Source organism: Osmerus eperlanus, chromosome 9, assembly GCF_963692335.1.
Source record: "Osmerus eperlanus chromosome 9, fOsmEpe2.1, whole genome shotgun sequence".
In the NCBI taxonomy this organism is placed as follows: Eukaryota; Metazoa; Chordata; class Actinopteri; order Osmeriformes; family Osmeridae; genus Osmerus; species Osmerus eperlanus.
The window spans coordinates 16,737,730-16,761,844 of record NC_085026.1 but is presented as its reverse complement, the minus strand read 5'-3'; the positions used below and the strand labels follow the sequence as shown (position 1 = coordinate 16,761,844).

The 24,115-nt window shown below is 52.6% G+C and overlaps 1 protein-coding gene across 1 annotated transcript in view; it reads left to right on the top strand.

Moving 5' to 3' along the window:
* kif26ab (kinesin family member 26Ab) overlaps nucleotides 1-24,115 on the top strand; it is a 66,278-nt gene that overhangs the window by 22,756 nt on the left and 19,407 nt on the right. The window contains exons 3-4 of the mRNA XM_062469900.1: nucleotides 9,556-10,029; nucleotides 15,226-15,617. Of these exons, the coding sequence (XP_062325884.1) occupies nucleotides 9,556-10,029; nucleotides 15,226-15,617 (866 nt within the window). The remainder of the gene's footprint in view (nucleotides 1-9,555; nucleotides 10,030-15,225; nucleotides 15,618-24,115) is intronic.

Below are 24,115 nucleotides of genomic sequence, written 5' to 3'. Positions count from 1 at the left end.
AGAGTACTATTCGGTCGGTTCAATCCCACCCCCTGTTCAACCTGCTTCTATGCAGCAACAAAACAAAGTCTCTCTGAGGTATGAGTATGAGGGAGTCAGGTGGCTGAGCGGTGAGGGAGTCGGACTAGTAATCCGAAGGTTGCCAGTTCGATTCCTGGTCATGCCAACTGACGTTGTGTCCTTGGGCAAGTCACTTCACCCTACTTGCCTCAGGGGAATGTCCCTGTACTTACTGTAAGTCGCTCTGGATAAGAGCGTCTACTAAATGACTAAATGTAAATGTAAACGTATGAAGGCCAGAAGACTTTGTAGTCAATAGAGGAAAAACAAAGATAACATTGTCTGTGTTTAACAAACACAGTTCTGATACATGACTGTCATCAGTACACAATACCCAGTATTATGTATATATAAATGAATGAGATATATATCTGAAGAGATAATAAGGCAATAGCTGATTTACTGACTGTGATTAATTAACATAAGCACATTGTACATCTTTCATTTCTCTCACACATGGGCAGAAACAGGGTTTATGGGTTAAAACTTGTGAGTTTTCCGCTCCATAGCAACCCTCAGCTTGACCACACTCTGAAAACACATCTATCTGGACAGATCGTCAGACCCGTTTCAACTGCTATCACAAGACGGCCTGCCGTTATTGAGTTGTGCCTGTGACAGGCTGGTGATGAAGACGTCTCCCTGGCAGTCAGTTCTTCCGAGCACCTCTGTGTGTCCACAGAGCAGGGCGGTCTGGACCCGGTGCCCCCACACTCCACCACGCTCCCCAGCCGGTGACAGCTTGACTGATCTGGGGTAAAAACAAGGCCCTGTCGACTGCCTTGGGTACTCGGGGGAGGGAGGGAGACATGGAGGAGGGGGGAGGGAGACATGGAGGAGGGGGGAGGGAGAGGGGATGAGGGCTGTCCAAACAGTCTGAAAGGAGCTTGTTTTCATTGTGTGCACGGGTGAACAGGAAAAGGTAATTAACTGGCCAAGTGGCGAAAGGTTAGAGTGATGGATGGGTGTGGTGTAAACAGACAGATGGACACGCGCACACACACACACACATGCACACACACGCGCGCACACACACACACGCGCACACACACACATTCAGTTCCTTACTTTTTTCTATACAGAATAAGACACTGAGGTAATGGTGGAGCTATTAAAGGTATTTAGTCATTCAGTTCTTTCCCCTCCAGTCACATGACTGGCAAGCGCCTCAGTAAGACATAAGTCAGCCATATAGAGCCACGACATGTCATTATGTGCAGTCATTTAATGAGTTCTGCGTTTGACTTTACCTTAAGTCCGTCTATAGTGGATAGTTTGATAGACAGTGACATCTGTCTGTATGAATACATAAACAGTAGTGGCGCTTTAGTCCTTTAAAACGTTCAAGCGTCTCATATATCATGTATACTTATAGCAGGACAACGATCATCTGTGACACATGGTAGATTTCACACATAATCCACATGCTTAGTCGAAGCCAGATGCTACAGCTGGACATGTTTTTAACACTTCAAAAAAAAAAAACTGCTCTTTTAAGCATTTATTCCTCCCTCCATTTTGTGAGAGCTATTGTCGGCTTGACAATTCACCAATAATACTTCATGGGACTCATGCTGTTTCGGAACCGCACACCGACGCTGTTGCGTCGATTTGTTACGGTGTTTAAATGTATCCCAGTGTTGTACGCACATTGTCAGACAGTGAGGTGATATTTATCCTACTCGGCCTCAGGGTCCCAAAGCTGCCTGTCAATCAAGTTGTGTGGTTGACCCTGTGGTCTTCTGCAGAGGAATGAGACGCGCTGCAAGCGCTTTAGCGAGCCAGATTGTGTTCAACTGAAAGCGTGGGAAAAGTACTAGCTACTTTTTGTCTACCGTGAGTACAGGTAAAGTAAATACCGTGGTTTATGTCTACAGTAATGCTATAAACTAGCCGAATACGCTACTACTAGTAGGCTGCTAGGTTTAATTTTATTACGTGGTGCATTTACAGCAGTGCAGCTAGCTAGCTAATTATTTTTGTTCGTTAAAAACCAAAGTCCAGCGCTTAGATGTCTTCACCGCTAGCTAGATAGGCTACGCTAGTAGCTTAAACAATATTGTTATATTCTCGGCAAGCTTTTCAACTCTCTGACTGGGTGTCTGGGTTGTCTAGTTGAAAAGGAGAGAGAATTGAGGACATGAACGCCTTTCTGAAAAGTTTAGAGATTTTCAACTGATGGCCGAACAAAAGTCAGCGTTGTTCATTAAATGCGGCCTAAATACTGTAGCCTAAAACAGTTAAACGCTATTGCAGTTTTAACTGGAGGACTTAAACAGGTCATCCTCCTTTACCACAGGATGACGACTTAATTGATGGAATGATCTCGATGGTTGTCTCATTTGTGAGCTACAATGCAATATCCTCAAGCTATAATACCGATAGCCAGTTGGGGAAACGCTTTATTATAGGTTTTCCTCATCCTGTCAGTCCAACCGCCGTGGGCAAACATCTGTTTGATGTGAGTTGATGAGCCGTCCCAGCCTGCGTGCTATAGAAGGCCTTCCTACGGAGGTAAATAGTATGCCAGTGTGACATCCTGAGTCATTGTATGTTCAGGTCTTAAAGCACCAGTGGTTAAACTTAATGGCCTGTGTCCCAGGCACAGTGCTAGCTCTGCTGCCTCGACATGAAATGCTCTTCCCGATATCTAATCAGATCTATGACTCACTCAGCCGAAGCCATCCAGTTCAGTGCATGTTTAGAGGCTCTGGATGGGTGGAAATGAGAGATTGGAGGTGGTGGTGGAGGTGGGGGGGGGTGTTAAGGTTGGAGGCTGAGTTGAGAAGGCGCAGGCCGGAGGGGTAGGATTAGCTGCTGGATGTCCTTTTATCCTGGGAATGTAATCTGTTTTAAAGCCCTGTGGTCACTCGTGGGTTGCCTGCCTGCAGCTGTGCTCGTTTTCCCCTCTCCTCTGACCTGTCCTGCCAGGGGAGAGGCTGGTCTACCTGTGGGAAAGTAGTCCTGTGGCTAGCTCTCGTCCTTGACCCGGGCCCCTGGGCCCCCCGTCACACCAGGGGCCCTCTGCAGGGGGCCGCCAGCGTCAAAAGGCAGAGTCAACGGAAAGTGAAGTCTTGGAGGGGGAGGCAGAGAAGGTTGCAAAGGTTGTTGGTGTGGTTGTGTGGTTCACACGTAACAAGGCTATTCCGTGGGAAGTGGGAAAATAATCCGGCCATGTTTTTTTGTGTTCACGGTTGTTTTAATACACTGGAGGAATGGAAGGTGGTGTGGCGATGCAACGCTGGGTGTCGATCCGCTGGGTTGAAGTGGAGGAGGTTTCCCCTCTCCCGTAGTCCCAGGAAAACAGAGAGATTGCAAGGAAGCAGGGGGAGTCGACACAATTTCATCTCGGAAGTCGATTTCGGAGCTTCTCCGCTTTTTATTTCCTTTTCTCTGAAACACAGTGAGGAGGGGGGGGAGGAGGGGGGGAGGAGGGGGGGGGGGCGGAGGGGAGGGGAGGAGGGGGGGAGGAGGGGGGGGGCGGAGGGGAGGGGAGGAGGGGGAAGGACGGGCGAGGAGGGGCGAGGAGGGGGGAGGAGGGGAGGAGGGGGGGGGGCGGAGGGGAGGGGAGGAGGGGGAAGGACGGGCGAGGAGGGGCGAGGAGGGGGGAGGAGGGGAGGAGGGGGGGGGGCTGTGGTGAAGGTCATCGCTCTTTGTCTGATGGCGTTCAGCGACTCACTGGAATAGAAAATACGGTTTCCCCGCGTGTTTTACTTTTTAATGGAGCTTTCCTGAGAGGCGTCAGTCTAGCGAAGGGGCCTCGTGCATTTCAAATCGCTCTGACCTCCTCGGGATTCAAGTGAGTCACGGGTCGGCATTCTGCATCCGGCCGGGCGGTTCCTGACCGAGTTTCCTCAGACGGTAAATGTGGACACGGTCGGATGGCAGGTACTCCTTGCCTGGCTCCTCTGGTTGTGGTTGGGGTGTGGTAAGACCGTGTGACAGGATAAATGAGGTGTGATTTCGGGCAAATTGTCTCTCTGTGTGTGACTTTGCCTGGCTCCATTTGCATTGGATTCCCAGAGGACCCAGGAACAAGCCATGTACATCTCGCTCTCGCTCTCTCTGTCTCTCTCGCTCGCCTTCTCGCTCTCCCTCTAGCTCTTCCCCTCTCTCTTTTTCTCAATACATAAGTGTTTGCAGGGTTGCAGTTTTCTTCTCTCCAGCCTCAGGGTACAGTCTCTCTGATGACACTCACTGTCCATACAGTCTCTCTGATGACACTCACTGTCCATACAGTCTCTCTGATGACACTCACTGTCCAGACAGTCTCTCTGATGACACTCACTGTCCATACAGTCTCTCTGATGACACTCACTGTCCAGACAGTCTCTCTCATAGATACATATAAAGGGTAGATGTCTCGTCCGCGTTGCCGGACAACGGAGTCAAACGTCCGCACATGGCGGCCATCTTGCTACAGTCAACTCGCTCACCCATAACATTGTGTTGATGCTACATGTACTTTTTAAATGACCATAACTTGCTAAATTTTCAACTGATTTTTTATCGGTTTGGTTTGTTATCAACGTCAGAGATGTTGTTATGCCACTGCATACTTATGAATAATTATGTTATTTTTTAAAAAATAGAATAGAAGTATGCAGTGGCATACTAGTGGTGTTCTAGACTCCGCAGTAAGACATCTAGTCTTTATGTATATCTATGGTCTCTCCTATCTGGTTTCTCCTACAGCTCCTCTGGTTGTCATGGTGAGGGCAGAGCGCACAGAGGGGCTTGTGTCTGCAGGCTGTGTTCGGGGCCTGTTGCAGACAGCTCTCATAGCGGGCCAGGGCAGCCTGTTCGCCGTAATAGGGCCACAGCTTCTGACTTGATTTGTCTCGAGGGTTGAATCAAGATCCCTGCTGTAAGACAGTGAAACAGGTCTACTACCCCGAAGGGTAGGATCACAACCCCTCTGTCAAATTCTCTCTCGTCTCTCTCTCTCATGACTCTCAATCCCCATCTTGCACCCTCCAGTGTTTGGGATGTGTGTCAATGTTAAGGACACTAATCTTCTTCTCGTTCCTTTACAAGGGTTATAAAGGAAGGAGGTGTTTGCAAATATTTCCCCATGTCTCTCAATGGGCAGGAATGCAGTGAGCTCTTGCATTGTTTTGATACAGCTCATTACAAGTGTCTTTAAATCAGGGCTATTCTTCACACCCACTTGCACCTGTCAGTCATACATCACACGGATGATAAAAGGAACAACATGAGTCCATGTTTCTGTGTATTCATCCGTCATATGTTTGGTGTTTTACGGTTCAGGCCTTACATAACCTCTTAAGCCATCAGTCAGGAATACCGTTTGACTTGTGCTTTTAGTTAGCTTGGTCAGTTGGTGTTCGAAACCAGACGATGTCTCTAACTGGATGTACTCTGATGATATGAGATGTTCCACGTGTGAATTTCGACAGACTCTTAATTCGAAATATTCAAATAAATTCTTCAGTCAGAAGAATTCATCCTCTTCATCTTCTAATCTCCTGGTTGTCAGTAGCAGTATCCGCCCGGCCCTAACCCTGACCCTGACCCTGTGTCAGTCCAGAGAGCGTGAGGCTCACCGACAGCTTTACGTGAGCAGCCCACCCCGTCATATCAGAACCCTGTCACCTCAGAACCTTGTCACCTCCAGAACCCCGTCACCTCCAGAACCCTGTCACCTCAGAACCTTGTCATCTCCAGAACCCTGTCGCCTCCAGAACTTTGTCACCTCCAGAACCCTGTCACCTCAGAACCTTGTCACCTCCACAACCTTGTCATCTCCAGAACCCCGTCACCTCCAGAACCCTGTCACCTCAGAACCTTGTCATCTCCAGAACCCCGTCACCTCCAGAACCCTGTCACCTCCAGAACCCTGTCACCTCAGAACCTTGTCATCTCCAGAACCCCGTCACCTCCAGAACCCCGTCACCTCCAGAACCCCGTCGCCTCCAGAACTTTGTCACCTCCAGAACTTTGTCATCTTCAGAACCTTGTCATTTCCAGAACCCGTCACCTCCAGAACCCCGTCACCCCCAGAACCCCGTCACCTCAGAACCCTGTCACCTCCAGAACCCTGTCATCTCCAGAACCCTGTCATCTCCAGAACCCCGTCACCTCCAGAACCCCGTCACCTCCAGAACCCCGTCAGCCCAGCAGATGAGCTGAGCTTTGTGTGTTCTTTTATTAGCTCTCTTATCCCTTGTGTTATCTTCGGGTCATTCTGACCCATCAGTCATTGTGACCCACCGTCGTATTGCGACAACTTTACCGCATACAAAAACAAAGTGAAGCATTTTCTTTTAACCGTTGGGCTGTCTCAGACCCCTCACATTGCGAAGGTTAAAAGAAAATTATTTTTATTTGTTTTTGTATTGGGTAAAATTGGGTAAACACAACGATGGTTCGTTATGAACCTTTGGGTCATGTGACCCGAAGGCAGCACGAGGGTTAAATCAGCAGCTAACAAAGCAGGCAGGGAGGAAGGCTGGGCACTGAGGGAGCCTGCAATTGATTTCTTCCATGTAGTCATGCTACGAGATGAGCTTGGGTTAGAGGGGTGAGGGGTGAGGTGGAGAGTGGAGGGGTGAGGAAGAGGGTGGGGGGGTGAGGGAAGTGGGGTGGAAAACGCGCAGGTTATTGCTGCTGCAGTGTTCTCTAGATTCGCTGAAACAGAACAGGAAATAGGACAGGAAGTAGTGTCACGGCGTTTACACTCAACACTCTCAGGTTTGTCATCTGATTCGTCGCAGGCTGTGATGCTGAATGGAGGACTTGAACACGTGGAAGTGCAGTATTACGGCTGGGTCCTTTACATCATGCGTTAGTGTCATGAGGTATTAGTTATCCAAACCCTGGTAATACGTCATTAGCTCCTTAACGTCCTGTATGTGGACGTGGGTCGGATACAAAGATGATGGATCCCTCGGAGGAGGCACGTATCCACTGTTAGTCACCATAAACCCAGTTTAACTCTCCTGTAAGAGAGTGGGATGATCCTCTCTATCCTGAAAGAGAGTTGGGATGATTCTCTCTATCCTGAAAGAGAGTTGGGATGATTCTCTATCCTGAAAGAGAGTTGGGATGATTCTCTCTATCCTGAAAGAGAGTTGGGATGATTCTCTCTATCCTGAAAGAGAGTTGGGATGATTCTCTCTATCCTGAAAGAGAGTTGGGATGATTCTCTCTATCCTGTAAGAGAGTTGGGATGATTCTCTCTGTCCTGAAAGAGAGTTGGGATGATTCTCTCTATCCTGAAAGAGAGTTGGGATGATTCTCTCTATCCTGTAAGAGAGTGGGATGATTCTCTCTATCCTGAAAGAGAGTTGGGATGATTCTCTCTATCCTGTAAGAGAGTGGATGATTCTCTATCCTGAAAGAGAGTTGGGATGATTCTCTCTATCCTGAAAGAGAGTTGGGATGATTCTCTCTATCCTGTAAGAGAGTGGGATGATTCTCTCTATCCTGAAAGAGAGTTGGGATGATTCTCTCTATCCTGTAAGAGAGTGGATGATTCTCTATCCTGAAAGAGAGTTGGGATGATTCTCTCTATCCTGAAAGAGAGTTGGGATGATTCTCTCTATCCTGAAAGAGTTGGGATGATTCTCTCTATCCTGTAAGAGAGTGGGATGATTCTCTATCCTGAAAGAGAGTTGGGATGATCTCCATACTTAAAGAGAGTTGGGATGATCCTCTCTATCCTGTAAGAGAGTTGGGATGATCCTCTCTATCCTGTAAGAGAGTTGGGATGATCTCCATACTTAGAGAGTTGGGATGATTCTCTCTATCCTGTAAGAGAGTTGGGATGATCTCCATACTGTAAGAGAGTTGGGATGATCTCCATACTGAAAGAGAGTTGGGATGATCTCCATACTGAAAGAGAGTTGGGATGATGTCCATACTGAGGTGTTTCCACGCTTATCTTGTGTCCTGTCTCCAACGTTTCACCGTTGCTCTGTTAATCAGAGGCTTGCTGGCATCTGCTCTGCCTCAGTATCAGGTCAATAATCCTCCTCTCCTAATACAGCCATGTGGGTCACTGGAAGGATCTCCATGGTGATCTACCTCCTACCTATTATTTGGCTGAATCAGTCCTATGGTAAGAGCAGGCCTGGAGGCCACAGAGAGTTAAAGGGACTGAATTAGGAGCATTCAAGATATATATTAATCTAAATGTTTTCAGCGTGGCCCGGGTTCAGAGCATGTTGTCGGTTCTGAGCGTCTGTGCAGCCCAGGCTGCAGAATCACAGCCGTCAACTGGAGGTGGACCTGCCTGAGAGGTCATCCAGAAGTCTCTGTATCGAGCTGCCTTGGCAGGGAGGAGCCGGCCCCCCCCCCCTGACAGCCTGCCTCTGATAGGGCCCTGCCTCTGATAGGGCCCTGCCTCTGATAGGGCCCCGCCTCTGATAGGGCCCCGCCTCTGATTGGGCCCTGCCTCTGATAGGGCCCCGCCTCTGATAGGGCCCCGCCTCTGATAGGGCCCTGCTGAGAATAGGGCCCTGCTGAGGGCTGTATTAAGTGGCACTGCATTAACGCGCTGGATGGTTGTTTGACCAGGCTCTCACTCCTGCTGATCACCAGCGAGCCTCCGTGGAACCCAGGCCTCGTAAACATTTATGTCTGGACTGTGAGCTCCTGTCTGAGGTCTTAGCTTCGCTGGGAGAGAGCCTGGCGGCCCTTAATGCCTCTTAAGAGACTGCAGCGTGCGCGTGGGTGTGTTTGTGTGGTGAGTAAGGGTAACCTGACTGTTGAGGAGGACCGTATGAATAGCTGTGATAAAGGTGGAAGGCAGAGCGATGTTTCCCATCGTCTGATAGCGTGTTTTTGCCCAGGCGTCTGATAGCGTGTTTTCACGGCAGGCGTCTGATTTAATGGTACGTAAGCAGCTGTCAGCTCTGGACGGAGCTCAGGGACGCCCCCCGTCACGTTCGCTTGTTTCGACACCCTAAGCCGTCCTGTGTAAACTAGTGAGACGATTGCATTTGTTGTACCAGAGGAATGCACAATCTCTGCTTCCGTGGGGTCGCCCACTAATCCCCCGGTGAGTTATCTCTTCTGCCTGGCCTGCGTGGTCCGGCTGGGCTGGGGGGTCCTGTGCAGAGGGGCAGCATGAGAGGGGCGGCGTGAGAGGGGCGGCGCGAGAGGGGCGCTTGGTTTACAGCAACATGATGTGCAGGCTCTGGTTACAGCCGGGCGGAGCAGTTCCTTGTAAACAAACAAGAGTTGCACAGGACGAGGAAGTGGTTGAGGCAGGGAGGCCGGGGACCACACCGCTGGTCTCCTGGAACAGAGAGACAACTGGCAGGAAGTCCTGTGTTTTCTAAGTGATGTTTATATTTATTATGGTCGTGAATGTGTTGTGGCTTGCTTTTAGTTGGAGTGTATTCATTTGGAATTCCCTTCTCCCCCTCTCTTGCTCTCTCTTTTTCTCTCTCACGCTCCCTCTCTCTTGCTCTCTCTCTTGCTTGCTCTTGCTATTGCGCTCTCTCTCTCTCGCTCTCTCCTCTGTAGGATCCTGGATACGCTGCCTTCCTGTTCGACCAGCTCCAGGTTCCTGGGAGCCATGACGGCGGGGCCAGCTGCCAGGTATGCCACACCTCCGTCCTGCAGCTGAGACAGGAGGCCATCCAGACGGTCCACGCCCCCTCGCCGCCCCCAGGCCCCGCCCCCTCGCCTCCTTCGGGCCACGCCCTCTGTACACCAGCACCAGCCGCCTCCGCTCTCTCAGCCCAGCCCTCCCGGCTCACCTTCTCCCCCTCCGGGCCCCAGGGCCCCCAGGGCCCCCGAGCCCACCAGCTGCTGCCCCTGGGGGACAGGAGACGGGGGCTGGGCTGGCCCCAGGGCTGCGCTGGCTCCTCGGGACCCAACACCAGTGTCCAGGTGACGGTGGGCGGAGGACAGCTGTCGGGGTCCCTGGGGTCGGTCACCATCCAGGCCCAGCAGTACCTGGAGGGCCTGTGGAGTTTCCTCCCCCAGCCCAGCCCGGTAGGTCCTCTCTGTCCAGTCCACAGGAGCCTGGGTTCAAGAACGTCTTAAAGATGGAGGCAGCACTGGCAGATCCAAGGGTGGGGGTGGGGGTGGGGGGGGCAGCTGCTGAGGGCAGTAGATGCTGAGGGCAGTTGATGCTGAGGGCAATAGATGCTGAGGGCAGTAGATGCTGAGGGCAGTAGATGCTGAGGGCAGTAGATGCTGAGGGCAATAGATGCTGAGGGCAGTAGATGCTGAGGGCAGTAGATGCTGAGGGCAGTAGATGCTGAGGGCAGTAGATGCTGAGGGCAATAGATGCTGAGGGCAGTAGATGCTGAGGGCAGTAGATGCTGAAGGCAGCTGCTGTTATAATAATTGATGGTTGCATTGGGTCACAGCGTTCCTCCCCCAAACTACCTCCTGCCACCCTCTTGCCACCCCAGGTGAAAATGTTGTGTTTTTGTGTCGTGTTGTGTGTGGGGGAAAAAAGGTTTGGGATGGTTGAAAACATTAATTTGAACAAAATGTTTCGAAGGGTTAAAAAGGTTTCTGAAGGTTGAAAACATTCTTTTGAACAAAAAGTTTGAAAAGGTAAAAAAAAAAATATATATATATATATATATAAAAAAAAGGGTTTGGGGTTTTTCTCCCAAAAAACTTTTTCTTTGTAATAGTTTTTACTTGAGTGAAGGATGTGTGTACTTTTGCCATCTCCGGCCGACATGGTATGCACACTTGTCCGCTCCTCAGTCTCTCAACCGTCCCAGCCTCTCTCTGTCTGTGCGAGGGCAATGTGGTCCCCGTGAAGCGACCGTGACATCTGGCCTCAGAAGCGTCTGTGACACACCATCGTGACACATCATCGAGACATTCCACACCAGGCAGACTCTGGGTGCTCAACAAACTCACAAGCCGCTGTGCAGGTGCCAGATCTGCTTCGCTCCCTCTCACGCCCGCCGCGGTCCCTCAGTCGGGGTCACTCTCTCTGTCGCTCTCATCTCCTTCCGACGCCAGCAGAATGTGGACTTTCTTACTTGATGAGGGTTTTATGTTCCACTTATGTAATGTTGCAACCACAGCACTTACTCTGCTATTTCTCACACTGATAACAGCCTAATGTGACGTTTTTCCGGCGTTTTAGAAGGTCATCGGCACCGTTTCTGCCTTCTCGGTGTGGCTTCCTTAACAACGGTGCTCCATTATGAGGGTTTATTAGTGTAATTCTTCCTTCAGGCCAGAGAGACCGCAAGCCAGGTTTAAATTCTCTGCTCGCTGTCAACAAGTGCCCACGGCGACAGTTTGTGAGGGCACCAGAAAAGCTTTTAGAAGCGTGTGTGCAATCTAGGAGAAAGCTGAGCGCCCGGGCACACAAGGAGAGGATTGTTCCCCCCCCCTGTGTCGAAAAGCAATTAGTGCCACTGAGAGCTGTGTTGCCTTACACACCTCCACATAGCTGCGCCCCAGCCCAACTCCCAGACTGGGAGATGTCCCTTCAGGATATCTGCTGTTACACACACAGCAGACATGGGCCTGGTGTTATTTTCGAAATCTATCTTTCATTAAAATTAGATCTACTCAGAAAAAGAAACCCCACATTAGCTGGGGAGGATCGGGAGTCAAGGTGCCCAGAGGCAAGTCTCCTTTAACTCCTGCTTCCCTCTCTCTGTCTTTGTGCGGAGAGCAGAGGAGCAGACAAAGACAGGGAGATGCTTCTGTCAGGCGGCGTCGACGCTGCTGCTGCCTCCTCCAGGGGCTCCACACAGCCCAGCACAGGACACCTTGAAACCCACATCTATGAACGACCTCTGGTGTGGAAGTATGTTTGGAGACATTTAAACGGTACACACAACCTCACCTAGATAACGGACGGCTGGATGAAAGGCAGCTTAAACCAAGGACACGGCACGTACTGAATGAGCTCATCCATGTTGCCATTGTTCAGTTGAACCTTGGGCGTGGCCGTCCAATGTGTTCATATGAATATCTTAAAGTTGCACAGTCCACCATGGTGGTCAGGAGAGAATATTGTACTTCAGTATTCAAAATCAAAATGACTAATTTATTGACCTAAATCTGTTATTTGCCCTCTGCTCTCACATGTGTTAATCTGCTAAGACCCAGTACTCCACTGGGGCTTTAGTGTGTGTGTGAGTGTGCCTGTGGGTGTGTGTGTGTGTGTGTGTGCGGCTCGCTGTTGTCCCAGTGTGACCTCGCCTGCTCGTCTGCCACCATGTCTGTGCCCACTGGGCCATCTGGGCTGCTGTCCCCCCCCCCCCCCCCCCCCCCCCCCAGCTGGGCCAGGGTGACACCCGTGTCACAGGGAGGGGGAGAGGGTGATGGAGAGAGGGAGAGAGAGAGAGAGAGAGAGGGAGAGAGAGAGAGAGGGAGAGGGAGAGTCCTCCGCTCGCCGTGACGCCCCAGAGCCTAACGCCATCTCAGATTCCTCCAGCCACATGGGTGGAGCACCGACTCACCTGCACAAAACAAGCTCCCTAAACGACTAACATCCCCTTAAGACCTCTGATACCGGCGACCAACGGCAACCCCCAGCGACCCTCCAGCGCTCGACAGCCGACACGCACCAGAGGAGGATGACAGCGGACAATCCAATCACCCTTGAGTGTCGCAGCGCGATCGTGTCGTCCATATAAAAGCGTCTCTCCTTCCTGAGCTATGGCCTGGGTACTTCCTGTGTGTGCGTTGTGGTGCGGCTGTCCGCCCGCACGCTCCCAGCCAATGATGTATAGCCGGTGCATGTCAGCCCGGACGTATAAATAGTTCAGCTGTCAGGCGCTGTTGACAGATGGCACACACACTGCAGGCCCACACTGTATAAAAAGATTGTAAATGATGCTATTTTAGTGACCAAACATGAATCTGGGTCGAACATTGAGCGGGGAAATATTCAGAGGGGCCGGATTGTGTTGACGACATGCCCCCCCCCCCCCCCCGCCTGGCGACAAGACGACTCCTGCTCAAGGTCGCTGGTCGACCTACAGAGCGTGTCATCGTTATAAATGACAAGGGAAAACATGTACAGATTTACATTGTCATCCCCACCACCAAAACAACCGCCTCCTAATATCCTCACTTGTTGGATTGGCTTGAGGCCGGTGTTGTCATGACGATCCCCCAGTTGGATCGTTTGGGTCCAGGACTACAAAGATGACCTTCTCAGTGCTCCCTTTGCCAGACCAGAAGTGAGAACAACACCCTCCCCTCCTCCCCCTCCTCCCCCTCCTCCCCCCACCTCCCCCTCCTCCCCCTCCTCCCCCTCCTCCCCCACCTCCCCCACCTCCCCCTCCTCCCCCTCCTCCCCCACCTCCCCCACCTCCCTGCTCCCAGACTGGGACCTGCTGCCGCCTCCTAGCCCCTGGTCATGGGAGTCCCCTCTGTGGCTCCAGGGGGCTGCTGTCTCCAGTCCCAGTCCAGCTGCTGTAGCCCTCCTGGGGCCGTCTCACACCCTGACACACACACACACACCCTGACACACACGCACCTCCGCTGGACCCGGGCCAGGGGCCCGTCCACACACAGTGGAGCCCGCCGGGGACAGCAGTACACCTGATCTCTGTCAGAAATATTAATCTTTATCAAGTATTGCACAGTCAGTCGGTGAAGAAGTTAAGAAAGCTTCTGACAATCTCACAGATTTTCCTTTTTTTCTGCTTGCTCTTCAGTATTCCTTGCAGCAAGGTGTGTTTTTCTTTTAAACAGCATTCACACGTGAAGACTAGTGAATGGCAAATTAGCTGCTGATGTATATGTACAGCCAATGATTTAACGGCTAATTAGATTGGTTGGTTCTCTCTTAATTACTGCTCACACGACGCCTCCTTCCGAGTATAGTGATCGCCTGAATCAATGAGCAGCAGGCTGGCTGTTAGAGACACTGAGGGGGACAGTGTCCTGGCTGTGTCCTGGCTGTTAGAGACACTGAGGGGGACAGTGTCCTGGCTGTGTCCTGGCTGTTAGAGACACTGAGGGGGACAGTGTCCTGGCTGTGTCCTGGCTGTTAGAGACACTGAGGGGGACAGTGTCCTGGCTGTGTCCTGGCTGTTAGAGACACTGAGGGGGACAGTGTCCTGGCTGTGTCCTGGCTGTTAGAGACACTGAGGGGGACAGTGTCCTGGCTGTTGGAGACACTGAGGGGGACAGTGTCCTGGCTGTTAGAGACACTGAGGGAGACAGTGTCCTGGCTGTTAGAGACACTGAGGGGGACAGTGCTGAGAGGGACAGTGTCCTGGCTGTTAGATACACTGAGAGGGACAGTGTCCTGGCTGTTGGAGACACTGAGGGGGACAGTGTCCTGGCTGTTAGAGACACTGAGGGGGACAGTGTCCTGGCTGTTAGAGACACTGAGAGGGACAGTGTCCTGGCTGTTGGAGACACTGAGGGGGACAGTGTCCTGGCTGTTAGAGACACTGAGGGGGACAGTGTCCTGGCTGTTGGAGACACTGAGGGAGACAGTGTCCTGGCTGTTAGAGACACTGAGAGGGACAGTGTCCTGGCTGTTGGAGACACTGAGGGGGACAGTGTCCTGGCTGTTAGAGACACTGAGGGGGACAGTGTCCTGGCTGTTAGAGACACTGAGGGGGACAGTGTCCTGGCTGTTAGAGACACTGAGGGGGACAGTGCTGAGGGGGACAGTGTCCTGGCTGTTGGAGACACTGAGGGAGACAGTGTCCTGGCTGTGTCCTGGCTGTTAGAGACACTGAGGGGGACAGTGCTGAGGGAGACAGTGTCCTGGCTGTTGGAGACACTGAGGGAGACAGTGTCCTGGCTGTTAGAGACACTGAGGGGGACAGTGTCCTGGCTGTTGGAGACACTGAGGGAGACAGTGTCCTGGCTGTTGGAGACACTGAGGGAGACAGTGTCCTGGCTGTTAGAGACACTGAGGGGGACAGTGTTCTGGCTGTTAGAGACACTGAGGGGGACAGTGTCCTGGCTGTTGGAGACACTGAGGGGGACAGTGTCCTGGCTGTTAGATACACTGAGGGGGACAGTGTCCTGGCTGTTAGAGACACTGAGGGGGACAGTGTCCTGGCTGTTGGAGACACTGAGGGGGACAGTGAGAAAGGGGGTGAAAAATTGTGTCGTGAAAGGAACAGATGGCATTTTTTAGCAAGGGAGGAGGAGGTTGGTCATGGCTGGAAGGATTTTTTTCATGACCTCTGTGTGTGTGTGTGTGTGTGTGTGTGTGTGTGTCTGCAGGTCCAAGGTCTTCTGGGGGAGCCGGAGAGGGGTGCCGCCATTTTGGAGACGTCCGTCATCAGTAGCCCAGCCAGCTTCCTGTCGACGCCCAGATACAGGAGCCCTGGACACCCTGGACACTCCCCAACACACACCTCCACACACACACCTACACACAGCAACACACACACCTCCACACACACACCTACACACAGCAACACACACACCTCCACACACACACCTACACACAGCAACACACACACCTCCACACACACACCTACACACAGCAACACACACACCTCCACACACACACCTACACACAGCAACACACACACCTCCACACACAGCAACACACCCACCTCCACACACACCTCCGACCAGAGTGCATCCGCTGCAGCCTCCTTCTTCATCAGGTAAGCTGTCATCAAAGCTCACCTCGTAATCAAACCCATCAAAGCTCTGAGTGATATACCATCGTGTTGGCGTGTGTGTGTGTGCTTGGCCTTCTGCGTGTAGCGTGTTGAGGAGCGGGGTCACCACGCGCTCGGGTCAGGGCTCACGGTGGCTCTGGCATGATAGGAACCCGTCGCTCGTCCACGGATATGTTGTCCTTGTCACCATTGAATTACGGTGGATCGGTTTCCAACGTACCTTTTTAGATTCAATCCTAGTGACTGTGAATGCATAATGACTCATCTCAGATGGAAGGGGGTTGTCTGAGGGTTCAAAGACTAAAATGAGTCTTTTTCTCTAATTAGTTTCTCTGTTGACGTTTAGGTCTTGTTTTGGTTCCTAAGATTCAGTTTAAAGTCCGTCCCAGCAAGGCTCATGCGGCTATGTTTTCCAACGATCCTCTGTATGTCTCTGAGGGAGTCAGGTGGCTGAGCGGTTAGGGAATCGGACTATTAATCAGAAGATCGCTGGTTCGATTCCCGGCCGTGTAAAATGACGTTGTGTCCTTGGGCAAGGCACTTCACCCTACTTGCAAATGTATGTCCTCCACACGTATTGCGCAGTGTGCTTCCGGAATGTTCTCTGTCCCAGCCTGCTGTCTTCCTGCCGTGTTTCCAGGTCCAGGATGCAGTTTTCTGGGGGTCACGTTCCTGCGCTGCTGGGAGGCCTGCAGGGCTACCTAGGCTGTTGGCTAACGTTGATAGTTTCCCAGGCAGGGTGATAGGTTCCCAGGCAGGGTGATAGGTTCCCAGGCAGGGTGATAGGTTCCCGGGCAGGTTGATAGGTTCCCAGGCAGGGTGATAGGTTCCCGGGCAGGTTGGGCAGGGTGAGTGTAGCTGTGCTCTGCCCCTTGTCCCTCAGGAGGGCTGGGCTGTAATGAATGTCAATCCGGGGGAGGCTGGGTAAAGTATGATGCATACGGAAGTGCACCCTGGGAGTTGGAGGAGGTGAGGGGGGGGGGGGGTGTGACATCAATGTCCCCAGGTGCTGGGTAAGAAGCTTGTTTCTCTGAAGGGACTTGTTTCCTCTCCCAGGCTCATCCTGAGTCCGTGGACTGGAACACGGGGGGGGGGGGGCCCTCTCCCTCGGCCGGGAGGATATTTTGAATCCTCTTCTAAATGTGTCACTTCCTGTACGCATCACTTCCTGCGAGGGGAGCGGCGGGTCAGCGCCGAACAACGGCGGGTTGTGACAGGGTTAATTTCTCGGTCTGATTTATGGGAGCTCGTGTTTTGTTTGGACGCAAGCTCAAACCCTGGGGTTCTGGCCGACCCAGGTGGGGCGAGGCAGGGATGGGGAACTTGTCCCCCCATCGCAGCGAAGGATTCCACCTTTCATTTCATCCCAGAAGAGTCTTCCCTGCCAGGAATGTCTTGTTTGGCTTGGCCAGCAGAGCTGTGGTGGTGACGGAGCTAAAACTGTGTTGCATTCCTCAGTGGGGGGTTGAGGGGGGGGGGGGGTGGAGAGGGGGGGGTGGAGAGGGGGGGGGGTGGAGAGGGGGGGGGTGGAGAGGGGGGGGTGGAGAGGCTCTGATTAGAAACACACCCACGTCCTGGAGATTCGCAGGAGAATCATCATAATCGGTCATCCGACAGTCCTCATCCTCCTGGCCCTCATCCCAGGCAGCTCTGCTGATTGTAATGAAGGTATTTTAGGTCTCCCAGGTCAAAGCAAGCTGAGACAAACCAAATTCCATCATTTCTTTTTTTTTTGTTCCTCTCTTGGAATGATGTTTGAATTAACAATGCACAGGGACTGACGACCAAATGAGCATTTACGTTTTGGGACTGATTGAAAAACTTGTTTGTGATTAGTATTCATTTTCATCCTCTAAAGATATAATTAGTGGGATGCTTGCGAAACTGCTGAGAACCCAGGATGTGGCGTCAGAGCGTCCGCAGAGCGTCTGCAGAGCGACGCTCCCCTCTGGAGTGGAACGAGCTCTGCAGCAGCTTGTCTGACAGTCACAAACGCTGTTCCACTCAGAGATGAAATTTTAATTTGAATGCAATTAGGTAGATGCTAAGAGGGAAGGATGAGGAGAACAGGAAGAAGAACCCAGGGCTGTCTCGGTGAGCGCTTCTGCCACAACGCTTTCTCTTATTTTCCATTAGAAAAAAATTACTCAACCATAAAAAAAAAAAAAAGGCATTTAGTTTTGGATTTGTTTCAACACGCCGTTGAAAAAGCATTTAATTCCAGACGCTGGATTGGTAAGCGGGGGGCGGCGTTAGTTTGTGTGCTGTCAGCCGTGGTCCCCCTTAATCTCAGCATCATCACCCGGGGCTCCGGCCCAGGGCACTGTGATTAAGACTCCTGCTAGGACAACCTCTCCGCTCGTTATGCGGACGGACAGGAGCGATGCATTAAGAGGTTCAAACAGTCCAGGCTGAAATATGAGCCCGCTCTGATTGCTGCTGATGACTCATGAATCTCACTCGGCTCATCTCTCATCTGTGTTTTGAAAAGGCATAATGGACGGCATCTGGCCGGGTAAAAGTCATGCGCAGCACAAAGAGATCAGCAGAGACAGACCAGCCTGTGTTCGGCCCCGCCTTCCTCTCTATCAGCAAGAGTGCGTTGAAACAAAGACCGCTCTGGGTCAATAATGAGCAATTGTCTATTAGACTGACCATAACGTAGCCTGGAGACAACAAGGGTCAAAGGTCAGGGTCTGCTGACTAAAGGGGTATAAGTGTGTGTGTGTGTGATGAATAAACGGTAGAGAGGGTGTATCCCTGAGCTCACCAGCGCTCTGAACACTGATTGCTTTGTGACGGAGCATATGATTAGTGTGTTGACACAGCGCTCGCTAATGAAGCTAGGCAGCGCTCCCAGCAGGGGCCTCACGGTGTGGCTGAGCGACGCGTGGATGGGCACTGTGCTGGGCACTGTGCACGGCGCTCTCTTCCATCAACACCTCCTGATTGGGACCGAGGTGTGGCCACGCCCCCTGGGAGAGCCGCACGGGAAGGCTGCCCGCGTGCCGCACCGCGCGGAGGCTCTCTGTCACTTCCCCTCTGGGGACATGTTATGTGGACTGCTAGGGAGAAAGGGGGGAGGGAGAGATGGTGGAGGAACTGATGCTATAGCCCCTCTCCACCCTGCTATAGCCCCTCTCCACCCTGCTATAGCCCCTCTCCACCCTGCTATAGCCCCTCTCCACCCTGCTATAGCCCCTCTCCACCCTGCTATAGCCCCTCTCCACCCTGCTATAGCCCCTCTCCACCCTGCTATAGCCCCTCTCCACCCTGCTATAGCCCCTCTCCACCCTGCTATAGCCCCTATCCACCCTGTCCAGGTGAGGGGTCTCAGTTGTGGCTGTGATTGTGGAGAGGGGCAGCGCCCGGGGGGGGCGGGGGGGGAGGGGGCAGCCAGTCAGCCTCTGCAGCAGGAGCTTCCTCTGGCCCCTCAGACGGGAGCAGCTTTCGTGTCAGGGAGTCAGGTGGCTGAGCGGTTAGGGAAGCGGGCTAGTAATCAGAAGGTTGCCAGTTCGATTCCCGGCCGTGCAAAATGACGTTGTGTCCTTGGCCAAGGCACTTCACCCTACTTGCCTCGGGGGGAATGTCCCTGTACTTACTGTAAGTCGCTCTGGATAAGAGCGTCTGCTAAATGACTAAATGTAAATGTAAATGTGTCAAAGACGTGAGCTCTTAATCACCGAGCCTGCTGCTCAAAGTTACCATAGAAACCATTCTGTAACTTGCTCATGACTCAAATGCTGGCCAGTCACCGCCCACGCATTAAAAACTGAATCGGGCTCGAAAATTCAGCGTTTGGATGTCTTTGATTCGGGAGAGCCAAAAACGCGTGAGAATAGTGAGTAAAATGTGCTTGCGACAGTACTTCAACAACAATAGAATGCAAGTCATTCCCCCTGTGCTATTGTTAAAGACGCTAATGTGATTGTCCTTGCAGAGGATTCTATTAGCTGTAAACAGTAGGATACCCTAACCTAGTCTTATGCTGTTTCTGTCCTGTGAATGGCCTGGGTGTGTGTGTGTGTGTGTGTGTGTGTGTGTGTGTGTGGAGGGAGGGGAGGTGTCTGTGTGTGTGTGTGTGTGTGTGTGTGGAGGGAGGGGAGGTGTCTGTGTGTGTGTGTGTTTGCTACTTTGTCCTTCCTGTTTGAGGTTGCTGGAGGGAGGGATGGAGGGGGGTGGAGAGGGGTGGAGAGGGGGTGGTCTGAGTGGTCGGGGGTAGGTGTGTGAGTGAGGTGGAGAATAGCATGGGCCACTCACACATTTGCTCAGACTAAGAGGGACAGGAAAAGATCCAGAGAGAGAAATCTACTGTGATCTACAGAGAGAGAACTATCGAGAGAGATCTACAGAAATATCCACAGGTAGATCTACAGAGAGACTTCTACAGAGAGACATCCATAGAGAGAGTCTCTCAGAGGCAAGATATGTGCAGACAGCAGGCCAGCCATGGCTGATTCCTGATAGGCAGGCAGGCAGGCAGGCAGGCAGGCAGGCAGGCAGGGCAGATTAATGCTGAGTAGAGAGCTGCAGAGTGGGGCTACTCTGGGCTGAGCTGGCTGGGGGACAAACACACAGAGCAGAGGGTTTGCTGCCTAGGACTCACTCACTCACACACACGTACAGACACAGGAGGCATGATCGGTCTGATGCTTCAGAGCGGCATCAGGAGGAGGTCAGGCGCAGTACCAGTGTAACGTTCTGGAAACACCATGAGACTGAAGTAAGTCATGCCACCTCCGGTGTGTGTGGGGTGTGTGTGTGGTGTGTGTGTGTGTGTGTGATGGTGTGTGTGCAACTTTATAGATTTCCCTGTGTGTGTTTCTGTGTGTTTTGTTGCTGTTTGAGATTGGCTAGCTGTCTGATCCCTGGAGGGGACAGCCTATTGTTGCTAGTGTTCTCAGAGATGGATGTTGCTACCAGGATGTGAGCAGAATGCTTTGCGGGGAGAGCAGTCTGTTGAAATGCAGGTTAAGCCCTAGACCCATTTTCCCGAGGGGGGGGGGGGGGGTGTCAGTAGTAGCGCCGAACACAAGCGACTGTGCTCAGAATAGCTCGACTGGTGAGCAATTGATTTCTCCTCTGCGTTTTCTCTGTAGGATCTGTTGCATCTAAGCCGCGGAGCTGGAGGCTGTGGATGGTTAAACAGAGAGAGAGAGGGGAAGAGTGGGTGTGTTTGGTGGTGGTGGTGGGGGGGAGGGGAGGGGGGGCTGTGGCAGCTATTTGTCTCCATGTTTACTGTGGGATAAAACACCAGCTGGTATTTTCCTGTCATAATCAGGCTATCGTCCTGCTGGGGCTAATGGCTGGGGCTGGTGGGGGGGGGGGGGGGGATGGATGAGGGGGGATGAGGGGAGATGAGTGTAGGAGCAGCTGAGACCAAGGTTGGGTGGAGGAGGGGTGGGGGGGTCCGCAGCCTGCTGATAAGCCCAGGTGAGGAGCGACCAGGGGCCTGTTGGGCGTCATCTGTGGGGAGGTGTTGATGGAGGTCTGGCTGGGTGCCCCTGCCTCACAGACACAGCACAGCCAGAGACTCTCCTGAGGACTTCTCCTCCTCCTCCTCTCCTTCATCCACCTCTCCTCCCTCCTCCTCCTTTGCTTCCTTCTCCTCTCCCTTTTCCTCCTCCTCTCCTCTCCCTCCTCTTCCTCCTCTTCCTCCTCCTCTCCCTTCTCCTCTCCTCCCTCCTCTCCTCCCTCTTCTCCTCTCCCTCCTCCTCCTCCTCTTCCTCCTCCTCTCCCTTCTCCTCTCCTCCCTTCTCTCCTCCCTCGTCTCCTCTCCCTCCTCCTCCTCCTCTGTAGCTAACAGATGGAGCCCCCCCCCTCCCCCAGTCTGTCTGGCCCAGCGCCCCCTGGCCCTGACTCACACAGTGCCTGTTTGCCCCACACCTTCATCCACCCCCTCACTAACCCTACAGTGCTGAGACCCTCCTCCGTCAACAGAACCACCTCATCTCAGTAGCTGCCTGTCACTGCTTCTCCCTTGTGTTTATTCATGCATTGAACCGATTGTTTTGGACCTAAAACTTGGGAGTTTTAGGTCCAAAATAACACGGAAAGCTTTTTTTAAAATCTGAGGTTGACCACTTGGATTTACCCAGAGGTGCTTCACAGCTGTGTGTGTGTGTGTGTGTGTGTGGGGGGGGCACCTGCCCCCCTCCTGGGGCGAACATCTAGGTCCCCCCTGGTGACGGGACCCTCCTCTCTGGAGAAGGATGCCACAAAGTGACAGTGTGTACTGCCCCCAGGGCTGTGGTGAGGAGAGCAGGGTTGTGAGAGCAGCACTTGTGCCTGTCTTGCTGCGTGGTAAACAACCTTCTCCTCAGGATCACACGTTAGACAGCCCGGGCTGTCCGTGGTTCTGCTTGAGCGGGTTAGGCCCTGTGTCTGTCCTCTCGTCCACAGAGCCCTGAGTCAGGAAGTCAGTCTGGCCCTCGCACTCAGCCGGGGGGGGCTGACAAACAAAACAAAAGTTCTGAAAAACTGACTCAGATCTGCTGGGTGTGGGGCCCTGCATGAGGGAGGGGGAGGGGGGAGGGAGGGAGACCTGACAGGTCCCTTTCACACACGGTGGAAGTGAGGGGGCGAGAAGGAGGGGTCCTGACAGTCACCTCACAGAAGACTGTCTCTGTGTGCAGGGATGCTGGTGCATGCCTGTGGGGCATGGGGGGGGGGGGGCCTGTGGGGCATGGGGGGACCCAGGTTGTGTGACAGCGAGCGTGGGCAGAGAACACTGGGCACCGGGCCTGCTCCGATGCCCACGGCTCCAGGGTTTCCTTCGCTCTGATAAGGGCCCCAACAGAGCCCTGTAGGACCCCTGCTGGCTGGCTGTGATTCAGCCATTAGCACTGAGGGAACAGGCTCTTTTTAAGAGAGATTCTCAGAGCTTATCTTGTTAAATGGATTTCATGCATCACATTAGCAGGGGGTTTAGGCAAACTGAACCCCCCCCCCCCCCCACAAACACACACACACAACATGTAACTCTTTGGACTTTTCACTGGAAGGTGATGAGGCAAATGTGGTCTATTATCATTGTCATTACAAGTAACAGTGCCCCTGCCATTGTACTGAGAGAGAGGGGGGGGGGGAGGGAGAGAGAGAGAAGAAGCAGGAATAACAATAACAGTTAATTGCGATCGCTGGCTGCATGGAATACGCATCGAGGACTTTTATGACCTATTGTGTGAAGGAACACAGGGACTGTGCAGCACAGCTCCGATGAGCTCACCTCCCCTCCACTTCCTGTCGCCTCGGATCCAAGATGACTGCCCCCGGGCCTCAGTGTCCTCCAGCTCACCTGCTCCTCTGAGCCAGCCCGCCTCAGCCTCGCCTTGCTGCAGGGAGACCCAATCACAGCTCAGCCCTAATCACCGCGCTCCCTGATTTCCCAGTCCACCTGCCTTCTCATTCGTATGAGCACGGTCACCTCTCTGGTTATTAGAGGGAGCTATATCCCTGCGTTCCATCCAGAAGGCAAGATTACCGTTTTTTTTCTTTCTTTCTCCTCACAGTTCCACGGTATTTCGGTGGTCAGAGTCAAGGAAGAGTCTGTTATTTACAAGCCACATCGCAAAGTAGCTACATCACAGCTACCAGGCGCTTGTCTTAGCTGGAGGTTGTGGGAGTCAGGTGGCTGAGCGGTTAGGGAATCGGGCTATTAATCAGAAGGTTGCCGGTTCAATTCTGGCTGTACAAAATGACGTTGTGTCCTTGGGCAAGGCACTTCACCCTACTTGCCTCGGAGGAATGTCCCTGTACTGTAAGTCGCTCTAGATAAGAGCGTCTGTTAAATGACAATGTAAATGTCTGTGTGGGCTGGTAACTCCTGCTGGGGGCTGCAGTTGAGTCTCTAACACACATTTTAATTCAGGGTATAAATATAAACAGAGACAGGGTTTATCCCCTGCTTGTGTTTGTTGCTGCTTGCTTCATGCAGACTGGTGGGAATGTAGATTACAGCCGGTAATCAGTCCCTGACCCAGCGAGGAGAGAGAGCGAGGGGAGAGAGCGAGGGGAGAGAGCGAGGGGAGAGAGCGAGGGGAGAGAGCGAGGGGAGAGAGCGAGGGGAGAGAGCGAGGGGAGAGAGCGAGGAGAGAGCGAGGAGAGAGAGCGAGGAGAGAGCGAGGAGAGAGAGCGAGGAGAGAGAGCGAGGAGGGAGAGCGAGGAGGGAGAGCGAGGAGGGAGAGCGAGGAGGGAGAGCGAGGAGGGAGAGCCTGTCTCAGAGTGATCCCAGTCTGACCACGCCGCTCTGGGACAGAGCGAAAGTGGGTCATTTAAAAGTGACTTTGAGAACGTGTATGTGTGATCAGGAGTAATCCGCTTAACAAAAACACAACTTTTACCCTCCAGCAGTCCTGTTTACAATGTCCGAACTGCGCTGTTCCTACTCGTGTTAAAACTCGCTATTCTGTGCTGCATGTGTGTTGTTTCATGTCTGTGATCTCCAGAACGTAGGGATCGTGTTGAAGGTATTAGTTCTG